Genomic DNA, 16457 nt, shown 5'->3' on the forward strand with positions numbered 1-16457 from the left:
AACACTTGGAGTCGATGAGGATCTCTGATATTTATAGGTCAAATCTTCCATCTCCATTGGATTATCAAGCTGTTCTCTTTCGTCTAGTATAACAACGACAAGTGAAGACCAAAGACCCTGTGAGCAAACTCATTATTACTGGTTCATCACAATAAACCTTTAGCATCCACTTTGTTTTTGCACCGTCTAATAAAAGTACCTCCTAAAGTGTGAACCCCAAAGACCCCAGGGCAGTAAAGAAGAGACATCTGCCATCTGGTCCCTGTGGCACCCCATGCATGCTAAGCAAGGGTTAGTCTTGAAAATGGTTAAATTCAGTGTTCCTAAAATCTTGGGCTCTTCTGTATAAACTGCTCTTATTTACATACATAACAATTTTTTAACCCTTTGGGGTTAATCAGAAATGTATATATATATATATATATATATGTGTGTGTGTATATAGGACTAAGTATATAGCGTTAAAATGATAGCAGGGATCTCAAGCCGTTATGAGGAGCGATGGAGACATAACTGATTTTGATTTCTAAATGTAGGCATTGTATTCAGTGCAATGATGCCTGTGAGCTGTTCTCTGCTTGTGTTACTCACTGCTTTCTGACACGCAGGGAGACAGTGGAAATTTCCACTCTCCTGATAAGGCGAGGAGGAGGCGTCTGAGAAAAGCTGATTGCTGTCCTTGTGGCTTAACATTCTGTTCCGCACAATGTAAACGATTCTAGGTCTGAAGTTATATACAGTTACATTGTATTTGGATCGCTGATAGAATTTGGAATGTGCCAAAAGCATTAAAATGATTTAATATAGTTCACAAAAGATGTAGAAAAACAATGATGGGATATTTAGACAGGTTATGAAGGCGAGGGCTTGAAGGGTCGAAGCTGTTTATCCAAATATTATTATACAGAAGGGAAAGTGGGTAGTTTGCATAGTCTTCCAGCAGAGGTGGTCAAGGCAAAATAGTGCTAAGGCTACCCTGGCATAGAGCCCACCGATGGAGCCCATACCAGCTCACCAAGCCATACCAAGAAGAGGACACCAAGCAGCCTAACATGTGGAGTGTTCACTGTAGCCATGCTGACTTTACCAGTAGATGTGGTGATTAAAGGGACTCCTTCTTCGTGTTAATACCCTTTTATAAGGATGTATCTGGGCTTTTTCTTGAAATAGGTTGCCACCTGTAACAGATAAGAGTAAACAGCATCTGCGTGTAAGAGATAAAAAGTCCACATAAAGAGAAGGTGCCGGTTTTATACACGCTTGTATCAAGTCTGATAATTAATAATTAACAGAAAGGAACAGGGCCTGTATCATGCAACAGCACGGACCTTCAATCATGTTACAGTTCTCCGGGCCAGTCAGGGGAGATCAAAGGATCTCTCCAACTGGCCCATGATCCCCACTACCTGGATGGTGCGCCTGTAACTGTCCTGCTAGAACCAGGACTGTTGGGAGGTTAGGGACCCGGGGACCCTGCCGTGCTGGGGAAGCCTCACTAGTGCACCTCTGCTTTCAATGAGATTGCCTTTGGACCCAGTCGATCCTTTGGACCCAGTCGATCCTTTGGACCCATTCGGACCCAGTCGACCCTTTCTACTCAGACACAATGAGACGATGGTGGGTCTGGACGTTGACCGGGGACAATGTCTTCATTTCGCTCTTCATTTCGCATTTTAGGGCTGTAGAACCCTGTGATACCCCCGAGCCCAGCAAACATTTTATACTAGTTCACTGTCGTCGTTGCACTCCCTGCTCGAGGCCGGGGTATCATTGAACGCGGCTCACTTTATGTAAATTCATTTAGAGATATAAGCCAAGTTTTTGTTTTTTTACTACATTGCTAAGCTCGGAGACAGAGGTGTCACTGAGGAAAAATGCAGGAAAATTCCATCCCAGAGCTCTCAGAAGAGGCAAATATTTTGGTGGATGTGCCTCGTCATAAATAGATGTTATTAAAATATTCACCACACTGCAGCTCTGTGACATTGAAACATCCAAGCAAAAACAAACCAATCCTCAACAGGCCCCAGTTAATAAATCTAGGTATTTTTATTACATCTAAAGACTATAATTTGCCTTTTTTGTCTGCTTCAGGGGCCAGTAGACTTTTGTATTTCTTTTTTTTGTCTTTTCTGTATGTTTAATACAGTAAATGAGTAATTTATTTTATTGATGGAAAATGGTGACCTCATATAAATGATGTTTCTGTAACTATGTATTTCCGTGTTTGCGATAAAAAGTGTTGATTATCTTAATATATGTTTATTATAAAAAGTCCTGAAATGGGGATTTTTGCCCTGAATGCCAACCTTGGAATTTGAAAATGAACAAAAATGGAGGTCTACTCTCATACATGGGTGATGTGCAGAGACAGAGTTGGGGTAAGTGGCAGCCAATAGGCGTGCGCGTACCTAGGAACCTCCGAGGGTTTGCTGCCCAGAGAACTCCCTTTTCTGAGCGCATGGCTTGATGAAGGGGCCAGGTTAGCCACGCATTAGGGCGTAACATGACATTGTTTGTCATGCAGTGGCGGGGCTGGAGTGGGAGGGGAATTGGACAGGGAGTGGGTGGGGCTAAATACCGCTTAGCAGTCCCAGAGAAAGAAAAGATTGAACCGGAGGTAATAGGAATTAGTGCTTCACTAGGAGACTCCGGGTCAAACTTATTGAGTTCCCAGGTATGGGCATACATTAGGCTGTAGCTAGCTGTGCCTTGGTATAAGAAAGCTGGAATGTGGGTGTATCTGGCAAGGAATGGTAAGAGCTAAAAAAAACAACAACCCCTCACCCACAGATCCACAAACTGCCCCTGAGTCATGCAGCTTATACCAACCGTATTTCAAAAGGGAAGTATATGATAAGCAAATAGTAAGACACTTAGCATGACAAATGCTTGGAGGGAAAGTTTGACATAAAGGGAAGTACCGACCACATAACAAGTAAACAGCCTTTTATTGCTTTCAGTTTCAAAGCGGGAAATCTTTGATTATTTTTGTAAATTTGCTTCTTTTACCTTTTTTTATCTTAAACATCTCAATCTGTTCTGTAAATACATTAATGTTTATAAAAGTGCCAAACAATGGAGCGAACAATATAGAATCCAAGTGAATGTCCTTTTACTTGCTTAACATTTAGAACATGATCCAGGGCTTAATGTTCTATGTTGTCCGCCTAATTTCATGCCTTTCAGGTACCCATCTTTAAGAGGCAGCTCCTCTTTAGGATCCAAATACCTTTGTCCCTTTTTCAACCCCTGATTGGCCAGTTAGGGAGATTGAATCACTAGCCTGATGTCATTGAGTAAGATCTGAATAAATGAGCTGTGCAGAAAACATAGAAACCAAGAATCTGACGGCAGATCAGACCCATTTGGTCTGTCCGTTTTTACTGCAGGACAAAGCCTGTACATGTACGGGCTCACAATGCATTGTCATCAATGGGTTTAAGGACAACAGTTGTCCTTAAGGGGTTAACAACTAGGTCCTAAGTAAATCCTGGACATAGGGCAGCTGTCACTTTTGCCCCATGATAAAGACAGTCCTTGTGTCAGAAATAACATATTTGTATGCAAATATATCTTGATATAGAGTCTTCAACCATAGGTAAGGACATGAGGGAAGACGAATAATGGAATTAAGGGACCTTTTTATATTTTAGAATGTAAGTGAAGGTTTTATATGACTTATAGTTGTATTGATAGTGTCCCTTTAAACTTTGGGAAAGTCTCTTTATGAGTTAACCAACAGCCAACAATATAAATAGCAATCTCTCTCTCTCTCCGTCTCTCTCTCTGTGTCTCTCTCTCCCTCTCTCTCTGTCTATTTCTTTCTCTCTCTCTCTCTCTGTCTATGTCTCTCTTTCTCTGTCTCTCTCTCCCTCTTTCTCTGTCTCTCTCTTTCTCTCTCTCTCTCTCTCTGCCTCTCTCTCTCTCTCGTTCTGTCTCTCTCTCTGTCTATGTCTCTCTTTCTCTGTCTCTCTCTCTCTATCTCTGTCTCTGTCTCTCTCCCTCTTGCTATATATATATATATATATATATATATATATATATATATATATATATATATATATATATAGGTCACTATCTATTATGCAAACACTGCATTGTGCTTTGTGTGCTTTGTTTATTTTTCATTTTACTGGAAGGAGGCTGAATGTCTCTTGAGTATAAGAATGTGCAGCTAGATATTGAATCTACCTGTTTGCCCTGCGTATAATATATATATATAATATATATATATATATATATATATATATATATATATATATATATATTACAAATGATTTGGAATTTTTTCCGTCACCAATTAAATTGGGCATGGTTAAATTTGATAACATTTTACAAACATATTTTCAGAAAGTTATTAATTTAAAAATGTTATACCATGCTATCTTGGAGAAAAGTATGTGACTATGTTTACACTGAATGGAGAATTACTATCTCCACCTTTTTTGCCCCAAAATGAATCTAACCAATTACGTACCTGTAAGTTATTAAGATACAGAATCACAGAACTAAAATCGCTTTCCCTGTTTGCAATAACAGTTAATAAGTCAGTTCCAGGTAGTCTGTCTTCTTCTAGAAGCAAGGCATAGACACATTGGTCAAACCTCCACAGCACCCATCTTTAGGAAGGATAGTCTGTCTTTGGGACCTCTTTCTTTTCTTGATGTCTCTCTTTTCTAGGAGCTCGGAATGTTTTCTGGGTATGAGGGTATCGCAGTGTTCTACAGCCATCAAAGTCCTAATAATGTGCATAGGGACAGGAGATAATCAGGTTTATTAACTGTGTAAATGGAATTGCTCTTTGGCTAAATGCTTTGGTCCCATAAGCAGCTATCAATAAGTCATACAGATTTAGTAGAGCCCCGGCCTCCTAGCCTTTCTAAAACATAATTGTCCCACTTCGGTCATTTGACATGTTTGACAAGTGCGATATTTGTGGAGTAGGCTGCATGCATGTGCCTTCCAGACTTGGGTCGTTCAAGGAACCCTCGGTGTCAGGAGGAACCTGGTGTTACGTTCTCTACATGCAAATATCAACTTAAGAATGAGGAACAATAGAGCAAAAGGGGTTATTTTAGCTGAGCTAAGAACCCGTATTTTTACCAATTTACCGTATGCCAATAAGTATACCGGTAATTGCTTTGGAGATGTTCAGTTTTAAAAATGACCTATGTGTAGCTAAGGTATGAGGTTCTACAGCCATGAAAGTCCAAATAATGAGCAGGTTATCCGGTTTATAAATGAAACTGTGTAAATAAAATAAATAATTAGCATTATCTAACCTTATTTCACTTCCTCCCCCAAGCTTACAATGACTGCCAGAAGCAATCAACAACAATCAGCAACCTAACAATAGGAGAGAGATAAGGAAGATTAATCATACAGGCCCTGAGAACATAAAATTAAGTTGATTGCTTCCATGGCATATAAAAGGTGGGCTTCCACAACATATAAATTACATATTTTTTATATAAAAACGGTATTATACGGGTTTATTTAGCGCAGAGGTACGCAGCTCCAGTCTGAAAACAGGGCCCAGTTTATATTAATTTATTTAAATTAACTTAATTACTTGTTTTCATGCAAAGCTACAAAAAGAAATCCCGGAGGACTGGAGTTGTACACCCCTGATTTAGTGTACGGAACCAAAAAAAATATTGCCAGGAAAAAGTTACAGACGTGTTTTAATGCTCAAAGAGTACAAGAAGACAAACTAATAATCAATGTACATTTCCACTGATTACTTGTCTCATAGTGACTGTTATCATCTGTGTTATCACCATGTGTCGGCCGAATTGATGTTAAAGATGAACTCTTACCATTTTTTTTATTAATAGTATCAGATTAAAATAGATTTTCAAAAATATTTTCGGGCAGGTGTTTCTTAGCCGTTCATATTTGCTGCCAGCAATAGAATAACTCTGTCTTAATTACCCGCTTGGACATTCTGACCAATGAAAGTCTATGCAGACCTGTATTTAACTCCGACGCTGCCCGGCGGCCAAACTCAGGGCAGCGCCGCCTGTTGCACCGTCCGAGATGTGACTTCATATCCGGGCGATCTACTGTTAAAGGAACCATGACGCACCCTTAAAATGTTTTTGCTTAGAGACCCTAAAAACGTCCTCCCCGCTGATAAACTTTTGCTTAACTATTAAGAAATATCAAATAAATAATATTGTTATGCCGTCCTTATATCCTGAAAGAAAGTAATTTGCCTGGCTTTGTATGAATCAAGTTTCCTTGTTTATTTTGGGCTGAATATAACATGTAAATTTTGTGTGCGTTAAGCGCAAACAACAAAAATTCTTATCTCGCTCAACTTTAAACAGAAACAGTAAAGTATATGACTTGGATGATAAAAAAAATAATTCAGACCACGATCTTTAGCCAGAAAAGGACTGTCTAAATTTACCAGCTCAGTGTGGTGTTTGAGCAGGGAAAGCCACCCAAAATATCACATGACTGACAACAATGGCCGCCTCCAGGGTCTGCAGATAAAGGGAGTTTATTGGGACAAAATTAAATAATACTAAGTATTTTCTAAGTTGAACCCAATCACTGTATCCAGTATTGTAATTAAGGTTCAAAGAAAGATATTTTTATCCTTGCAACTTCCCATGAAGACCTCGCTGCGCCCCCACTTTACGCCTGATCTCCTGTAACATCGTGGGAGTCCCAGCCTTACATCATAAACTATGGCGACTTAATGTAATGTGTGGGGTCGCGTCTATTCAGTCTCCGCTCTGTGTTATGATGGACGTGATCAGATTATCTCTCCTATAATTGCAGTTTGAACCCTTTAATGAAGCACACTTTACTTTATTATCATTATTTCTTTAAATATTTTATAATAATAACGAAGTTGATCATACATTGTGTTATAGTCATTTGCGTAAAAAAAACGATCTTTGTTCAGAAAAGCAAATTACATCATTTGGGGTTTTTTGCAATATTTATCCTCAACCAACATTCCAATGTACATCCCCTTTTCCTGGGAAATGTGACATGTTGGAAATTAACTGTTTAATAGCTTAATCAATACTCATGTTCAGAATTATCTGTGGGTTCTTAAGAGTCAACAAATGCATTTAAGGACCTCACCCTTAAAGCGGTCCCTTTAAATCTTCATGTCCCTTTTGCAAATGCATGGGGGTATTAACCCCCCTCATATGTATTTAACCCTTTGCTTGCCTCCCAGCTATCTTCTGTGCAGGAGATGTGTTCAGCTGAACATATTTTTAACCCATGGTATACTTACTGCCAGTCAGGTCCAGTACCGGTTCGGCAAACACTGCATGCGGGGGGCTATGCAGCGCAGAAAGCACCCTCATCACTAACTTCTATTTAAGGTATTTTTTTAGACCTTTGTATAATGAATATGAAAGTATGCACAGACTATCTAATATGCATTCTTTCTAGTGAACCGTAACGTCATTTGAAAATCCCTTTAAAATGTGTTTTTGGGGGTTTCTGTGCGTGGTTTTTTTTATTATTAATTTCTTGTCCTAAATTCCCCTCCCGCCCTTAAAAAGGCTTTCTCAACAACAATCAGCAACTTAACAATAGGGGAGAAACAACTGAATGATAAGTGGGTGTGGCCAGTGAGGGTGTGTGTGAGCGTGTGTGTGTGCATGAGTGTTGGTGTGAGTGTGCAAGTTTGTGCAAATGTGAGTGTTTTAAAATCTGTACCAGTGCATACGTTAACTGGGGGGGGGGGCATGGGGGAGGGTGCTAAATACTCTGTTTGGCCCTGCATTGATATTATAAAAACAAACGCACAGAAGGACATCTGTTCCTATAAACCTGAGGCCGACATCCGTGAGCATCTCAGTACATCTATAAATAGAGTTAAACGTTAGTGTGGCATTAAAAAAAAAAATGCAAACATTCCCCTGCAGTTATCTCAGAAAGGAGAATTTATAAAACTTTCCATTGCGGTCTGTGTGATAATTAGAATTTTATTACCTGTGATAAATTTCTCTCAGGTTATTGAACCCTTCCCAATAATTTCCGATGCAATGTCCTCTCGCATGGAGTCTAAATCAGTCCTTGCTTACCGAACCCCCCGTGGCATTTTATTTTTTGAAGGTTGGCATTGCCCATCGTTGAGCATCCTTGAAACCAATTGCTTTAAAGGACACCCCTAGAGCTCTTCCCAGCGTAAAGGGGCACGACCATGTCCCGGGCAGCCTCCGGAACAACTAACACACAGTAAAGTAATTCAATATCCATTAATTAAACCTAAAAATAAAATGACTTCACTTTAGTAGAAGCTGTCCAATGATTCTTGGCACTGATTGGCTGCTTGTAGCCCCCAGGAATGATTGAGCTGATTGGCCGTAAGTATTACTATATCTGACGTGTTCAGCTGGGGGGCTGCAGAACCCCCCACGCATGGGATATTGTGAACATTTAACATGCATGTGATGGCTGGAGTGTTTCTTTAAACCTTTATTGGTGTTATATACACGTAGCAGCTGATGTTTATGTCGCTCACTATTACTTAATAGTAAACAATTCTTATCAGTACTTTTTTTTTTTTTTTACCGTGACACTTTATTAGAATCCATACAAGAGTTTGTCCTAGACCAATCAAAGTGGAACGTTTGTGTAATGATGGTGGTCCCGGGGCCTGCGCTGTCAAATCTCTGATCACATCAAGGAGTTAAAAAGTGCATAGAGAACACAATATTTCTCTCAATTAGGTTTTTGCGGAACTTCGGATACATTGATGCTTTCCTGTTACCTTGTAGACATGTTGTGCTTGGTGTAGGTTTTAAAACCATGAATGCATTTTATTCTTCTTTCTGAGCGATCCAAACTGTTTGAAGGAAAAGCCAGGAGCAACGGATGCAAGCGCCCTTCCAAATGCTTGCCTTCTCCGGTTTCCGCAGCATACCTTCTCTTCCTCAGGATCTGGAACATGTATCAACCACAGCTTTGTGATGTACAGTTGTCGGAGTTGCCCACGGGCAGATACTCTGCTGCCCAATCAGGGCCGGCCCAAGACTTAATGCTGCCTGGGGCGAAGTTTAAAATGCCGCCCCCCCCCCCCCCAGCCGACGCCGGGGGGGGGGGGCGGCATTTTAAACTTCGCCAACGCCATTATCTACCCTCCCCCTTTGTACTTACCGTTAAACAGTCCTGCGGCGAGTCTCCCTGCTCTGCCACGGTGCCGGCTTGTAATGCTGAGCGCCGGAAATTGACATCACTTCCGGAGCTCAGCATTACAAGCCGGCACCGAGACCGAGCTAGAGGGCACACAGAGGAGAGAGAGGGGCGCCGAACGGGTAAGCGAAAACCACTCGGCGCCCCTCTCTCTCCTCCGCTTCAAAAAACCCACTCGGCTCCATTGTAGGGCCGGCCCTGTGCCCAATGCTTGGAAACCCTAAAATGTTATATTACCGGCAGGCCGTCCAACGATGCAAAATAATAAATATGGTAGCAAATTGTGAATGAATATAGGTTAAATAAAAGTGAAACCCAAAAGGGAGACAATATCTACATCAGATGTGGATAAGATAAACCGTGTCTTACAAAAAGCGGACCCTATGGACAACCCAAATTTCCAAAGAAAGGCTAATTTTGACAAATTCACGCTTAGCCGAGTGTTGAAAAAGAACCGATTCTGTGAACGTGTTGCTTTCAGGAATATGAATTTATTAAACATATATAAAAAAAAATATATATATATGATCCATCCATTACTACGCCTTCTGTTTCATACAGTATATCATCTCTTCCTGCGGCTGAATTTTGCCTCAATGTCAGCAGGGATAATTCCTGGGCATTCTCTCTCTTCTGTCTTTGGTTCTTGCTTCAGAATCGTCGGTCTGATGACATCAATATCACGAGACAAATGATCCAACACGCTTGGAATGATGGCAGGAGGTGAATAGAAATCTACCAAAAAGTACCTAGAAAAAAAACAAAATAAAAAAATAAACACTTGTTAAAACCAATGTTTACAATACAGGAGGGTAAATTAACTGCATATACTGAATAGGTGCTAATTTGCGGAGTATATAGACGCGCCAACAGCGGGAATAATTGGCAGACGCTGTATTCACCAAGTTAATAGGGACTCGATACTAGAGTATCCGGTGGGTTTGGACGCTGTATTCTGCATATGGCCCCCACTAGGTTAAATATTTTAGCGAACAGCTCAGAATTAAAAATTTTCACCCCAGGGGGTGTTAGTAAAGCCTGCTTTTCGATCATCTCAGAGACTTTAGGAATAAACTAAACTTGGGTTTAGGGGTAAACGCAGCGAGGCATGTGGGCGACGGATCGGTTGTGAAACGTAGTTGCGTAGATAGGACAGAAGAAGTGGTGATTTATTAAACATGATACATCTAGGAAGGGATGGAGGGGTCTATTTGTGTTTCAGTTACTTCGTTTCACTATACATTACGAAGGGCTGGTGAGAGGTCTTCTCATGCATTATATTATGCATTATACAGGGCCAGCTCAGCCCCTCACACTGGGGAAACATGCAGGTGTCAGCCCTTCGTAATGAATAGTGAAGCGAGCGAATAGAAGCCCCGACTCTCCTCCAGGCTTTCCCCATTAGAAAATAAACCCCAAAGATTAACTACAAACCACCTTAAAGATGCAAACGGACTGACAGCCAAAGCATCCGTGTACTACAGGTTTATATACATTTTTTGGGCAACGAGTCTACCTTAATGCAGGGATTGCTGGACTGCCTGGGTTTAAGCAGCAACGATAAACTACATTAGCTCGGAGCGAAGAGCGGGAGACGACGGCGTAACAGTTTCTATTGCCAAAGACGCAATGAACTGATTGGCACAGCGGCGTCGGTAAGGAGCCACCTGAGACTAAGCAGTGGGTGGAAGGTTATGATTTGGGGACAAGTGATTCATCTCCAAAGAATCCGGGTGGCATCGTTAGTGTAGATTGCTATAATTGGCCGTATACTGGAATGCATAAACGTCCAACTCTCATCAACCTCAGGCAGGAATCAAGGTCCTTTCTGATGCTCTAGAATTAGATATTTTAACTATGTAACATAAGAATATATATATATATATATATATATATATATATATATATACACACACACAGATATATAAATAAAAGATATGTTGCTTTTATCTATTAAAGCATAAACGTCATAGCTCGGTACGGTTATATATAGAGTTACGTGTTATATTTTACAATGTTGACAACAGGTATCATTTTGTCCGGGGGCTTGTTAGAAGCCGGATACACAGACCCCCCGTGGACCTGTATGATACCCCGTAGCACTCTTATTAAAAAGGGACTGACTTTTATATGAAAGGCCAATAAAAAACCCGGCTTCCCAGAGCGCCTGCCATTTCACACGAGGCTCACATTCTAAATCCACGGCGCTGGGTCTCTGGCTTTATGGTTATCAGGCTGTAACACCTTCGTTTATCAGAAGCTTTACCCTCGCGCAGGCTGCTCCTCACACACAAAAGGCAGTGGAAATTTCCACTTTGCGGACGGCAGGAGGAGGGGTGGGAGAGCGAGCAGTTGCAGGGTTCTTGTGCGGCTGCACGTTTCCTTCTGCGTGTGCGGTTTATAGCAATTCTCTGGGTATAATAATACGACTCATTTGTATATTGCCGCAGGTGTATTAAACAAATATATCCACTTGACTGAATGACAGACAGACAGAAACGTACTTTCCAGCACCATAATACCAGTATAAGACTGAATATATAAAGCGGGATCTATATATTCCCACACACAGTAGACACAATAGCTGACTGTTCTATGTAGGACATATATATCTGGGTAATCCAGGCATTTTCCTGATGATCTAAAATGTACATTCTTAGTTATATTTGTTATTTTTTAGTTATATATATAAAAAATAGTGGAAAAAAACAATTTTTTTATTTTTTTTTTTAAATCGTATATTGGTACTTAAAGGGTTAAAGTCACTTGCCTATATTTATACTGATATAAATGCGTACCAAGTGTCTGATACGCTCTTACAAACAGTCTCTCCCCCCCCCCCCCCGATTTCCTTTGAGATAACCCTCCACTATTTATAGGCTAGGAAAGGACGAGCCTGCGAGGGCTAGCATGATGGGAGTAGCAGTTCCCAGACATATGGATGAGGATGCATTCTATTTTAATAGGCAGCCTGAGCATCTATAAAACATAAATACATTTTTTTTTTTTTTAAATAAAAAAAATGCAGTCATAGTGGATATTCTGCCAGACATGCCTTGTTCAATACCCAAAAAGGTCATTTTTGTGGTTTGTGGCGTTGGCCAGGCTGTAAGCGGTGAATTCCCGGATATTTTCACAGAGCGATATACGTATAATGTGATCTCTTTCACGCAGTAAAATTCCATTCGGAGCGCGGGGCCTGGAGACCGTCAGCGACCGAGCACAACAGCTCTTTACAAGCGAGCGCTTAGTCGTACGCGAGCCGTAACGTTACACGCGGTGAACCAGCGTTATTTGCCGATTATCGCACTGATCCGGCAACGCGTTAATAGCGGGTTAATAGCGCTGTGATGGTGTCGGTTGTGCAAATACGTTTATTTACTAATAGAACGGAGAAAAGTGCTCATAAAGTATCGCCCTTCACGGCGACCTATATAATAAGCCAAGATCCGCGTTCAGTAACAAGCGCGCTGTTAATCGTGTCAGATACAAATGTAGTAATCCTGTCCGCGGGGAAGGGCTTTACTATCTGCTTTTAAATATAGGTGTGACGGGTGCCTATTACTCTCTAATTAGAGAGGAACCGTCACATCAGAGGCCGCAGCCGGATAGCAGTTGTGTTTCTGTAGTTATTTCTCGCTCTGAGATCCACCGATAGCATTTTAAACGTATATAGATGTACAAAATAAAGAGTTATGATATGTCCTTTACCCTTAGAATGGAACATTATAACAGGCCCGGACTGTTGCCCGGTGGGACGCCGGCCAACAGCACCACGCGCTCTCCCGATCCACCACCCCAGCGCTATCGCGAGCCTTTTTGACTCATCAGCATTGGCTTAAAGAGGCAACCAACACAACCTGATAATACCACAAATATTATTATCTGATGAATTAAATCATCCATTTACTGTAATATAAGAATTCCCCTACTTCTATTCAACCCAGGGTGCCAAAAAGGCTTAAATTAGACTAGCTTTATTTTACCGTTTTGGAAATTCTAAAAGTGATCACAGAAAGCAGGGAAAAAACAACAATGGGGTTATTGACCAAAGACCTGTGGAGACTTTTCAGCTTTTTATTATGAAGGGCTGACCCTGTATAATGTATAATCCAACGGGTGAGATAGGGGACAGCCAACTCTTCCTGCAGCAGAAGCTCACTGGGGTCGGCCCTTCTTAATGACGAGTTACAAAAAAATAAACATATTTCTTTAAGACATACTCCACCGGTGTTATAAGCCTAGCTCCAGCGTCCAGGACATGTGGACATATAGTACCCAAGCCGTGCATATACTGTTCATGGGTACTATTGGCTTGTTTGGTACTTCCGATTCACAGCATTTTTCTACCCGCATTTCGCACGTGTGTATACTATATGCATGCTGCGTCATTAAATCCAGTACATTTTTTTTTAAAGTTATCATGGAAGCTAAAACTTGTGGCTGCATGTGGCAGAACTAGCATTACCTAATCATTTTCCTGATATTCTCGCACTCCAACCTTAAAAATAGGCTGCCTGAACCAATCAACAACAATCAGCAACTTAGGGAGAGATAACAGGGAGGAATAATCATACAGATGCTGAGAATAGAAAGTTAAGACGGCTGTTTCCGTGGTATGCAATTAAAGGGGTTATTTTATTTTGCAGTATTTACTATTATTATATTAAATGAATATGTAAATAATATCACCATACCTGGGAACTTGTGCGCTCCAGCTACCCCTTCGGCCAGGGCTGCCACTTACGTCAGTGGGCGGTCCCGCTGGCATCGCGGGAAACACCCCCATTTAAAGGGGAAGTGAGCGGGGAGTGGGGCAAGTCAGGATAACATGGTTTTATTTCATATGCATCACATTCAATTTTTATTTCAAGCAGCATCATCTTTGCAGTAATTAACCCCCTCGCTGACTCAGACTTTAAATTGTCCCCACTGAGTAGGGGTATCATAAAAAACGTTGGGTAACGTAAGCTTTTACAATTTCCGAGTGACTTCTGAGATGATAGATGCTGAAATGATATTTCCATATTAAAAGCACGGACCCACCACACATCACAAACAACTATTTATCTTTAACCCTTCGTTTTACACCTCTGTGCCAGCCGTACGTACCATCCTTGTCTGTGGCTCTGGTTGTGCTTGGAGATCTTGTACGGAAGGGCTTTCTCTCCCAGGTTTTCCAGATTGCGCACAATCGCTCCCCGCTCCATGAGAGCCTCTATCGTGCGTTTCAGGGTGGCTGCTGTTTCGGGCTACAAAAAAAAAAAAAAAAGAGAACATAAAATGAGAAGCTGGGTTAGAGACTTTTTTTTTTTTTTTACTGTATTCCATTCCACACGGGAAAGGTTAAAGGGAATTCATAGTCAAGATAGGTTTGGCGTTTCCTATAACTAAAGATGCGGTGCCTACCGTAATTGCTACTTGGGCACGTTGCTTGGTTGCAGTGAGCCATTTAACATATAAACGGCAGCTTCACATTAATGTTACACCAGCTGTGCTCCTAAAACAGCCTAATATTTTGTTCTTTACCTTCCTCACGTACTCAAAGATTTGGTCTCCCCTTGCTGTGAGGCTAAATAAGAATATTTCTACAGTCGTACCAAGCGTTAGGAAGGACAGTCCTTCTTTCCTCCTCTTTTCTAGGAGCTCGGAACGTTTGCTGGGTATGAGGGTATCACAGGGTTCTACAGCCCTCAAAGTAACAATAATGTGTATAGAAAACTGCAAAAAAAAAAATATTTAAAATAATAATAATATACATTATACTTCTAAATGCATTACTCCGTTAGATATTCACATTTCATCAAACGCCTACTTTGCTCTAACATCTGAAAGCATGTAAGGTCATCTCAGTGACCATAAAGAAGCATTCTAATATTTTTCATTAACATAATGGCATGAGACACTAGTTTTACCAGGCCACAGTAGCCTTCATTGGAGAATGACTTAAGGCAAGTGGGCCCTCAGATGACTCTAAAAAAGGACTCTGGGCCACTAGATGAGTCTTTATCGGGACATCAAAGTCCCCCAACCCAGCCGAGTCCACAAGAATACTACCTCCCGTTACTAGATACATAATGAATGGACAGTCTTGAGCAACCACAAGAGAAATGTGACAAGCATATACATCAGCTGTTGGTGTCATCTGAGGTTATGGAAAAAAGGACACAATGAAGCTGTGTGTTGGGACGATGGTCGGTTTACCATGCTGGTATTAATGGAGAGGCCCGAGAGAAGACCGTCATTGTAAGACAAGCAGTGGTGACGCTCCTTTTAAAAAGTATTAAAAAAAAAAAAAACTAGAAAGATCAACCCTTCCAAAAACAACGTGATGAACATTCTGATAAAACAGGTTAAAAATGTGTCCTAACCAGCTTCTGTCACAAGGTAGTATCTCCACGTTCTAGAATTCGACAGGTAGAAAGATAAATCACATGATCAGTTAAGGGCATTGGGAAGAAGAAATCAGAGATCACGTCTTTAAAGGGTCCCTTTTTCCAGTGGGCCAAGTGGATGTCCACCATCTAATGCAAAACCAATTCTTACTGTGGGGGGGGGGGATGGGTAAATTTGGGGCAATGCACTGGAGCCACACAGGGTCAGCCCATCTAATTTTGTGCTCTTTTTATTAATAGTTCATTTGTAAGGGGGTTAATAATCACATTAAAGTGTCGTGGGCATATGTGCTTGGCCCCACCACCAAGTTAACCAGATCCTAAAATGTGGTGCCACTGCATTAAAGATTAACCATTTGATTGCCAAGCAATGTGGCATCTCATCTAGAATTCTGTTTCAGGGGTAAACAAAACGACTTAGTGGCTAAAAATATATAACTATATATAGTTTCCTCAAGAGTTGTGCTGCTCACCTTCCCATGCTGAGGAATAATACGATTTGCCTTGATGTCCTAAAATAAAATAATAATACTAAAAAACACCATTGCTAAAAAAAAATTAAAAGTATGGAATACTAGGCAACTGGGTCCGGTGGATTACTGCTCTTGTTTAAAATTTGGCAACATAATGATGATGCCCTATACGGTCTAGATATACATTCACTCACAGAAGAAACAACGTTGCATGCACCGATTCACTTTGGTCAACCTTGTAGGAAGCCCAACGTCTCTTTTATCGGTTATCACACCAAAAATCCTGCCTTTCTTGTTTTTCTCGCACTGTCGCAGAACGTTATCAGGAAACCGCGGCTAACGGTTGGTACTTCAGATGGTTTCTCCTCTGTTCTCACAGATCACCGACATTCTGTCCCAAGACATTTGTTTGTGC

The 16457-nt window shown here is 41.0% G+C and overlaps 1 protein-coding gene across 1 annotated transcript; it reads right to left on the minus strand.

Annotated features, from left to right (window-relative positions):
* Window positions 1–9739: 9739 nt before the first annotated feature.
* LOC149275856 (small ribosomal subunit protein bS6m-like) lies at window positions 9740–16432 on the minus strand. The gene is made up of 3 exons (XM_089504246.1): window positions 16427–16432; window positions 14287–14426; window positions 9740–9923 (listed from the first exon to the last, which is right to left on the minus strand). The coding sequence occupies exons 1-3, from the start codon at window positions 16430–16432 to the stop codon at window positions 9740–9742; spliced, it is 330 nt and encodes a 109-aa protein (XP_089360372.1).
* Between the last annotated feature and the right edge of the window lie 25 nt (window positions 16433–16457).

The sequence above is a fragment of the Sceloporus occidentalis genome, unplaced genomic scaffold (assembly GCF_023333645.1).
Source record: "Sceloporus occidentalis isolate IW3139 unplaced genomic scaffold, rSceOcc1.0.p SCAF_262, whole genome shotgun sequence".
Lineage (NCBI taxonomy): Eukaryota > Metazoa > Chordata > Lepidosauria > Squamata > Phrynosomatidae > Sceloporus > Sceloporus occidentalis.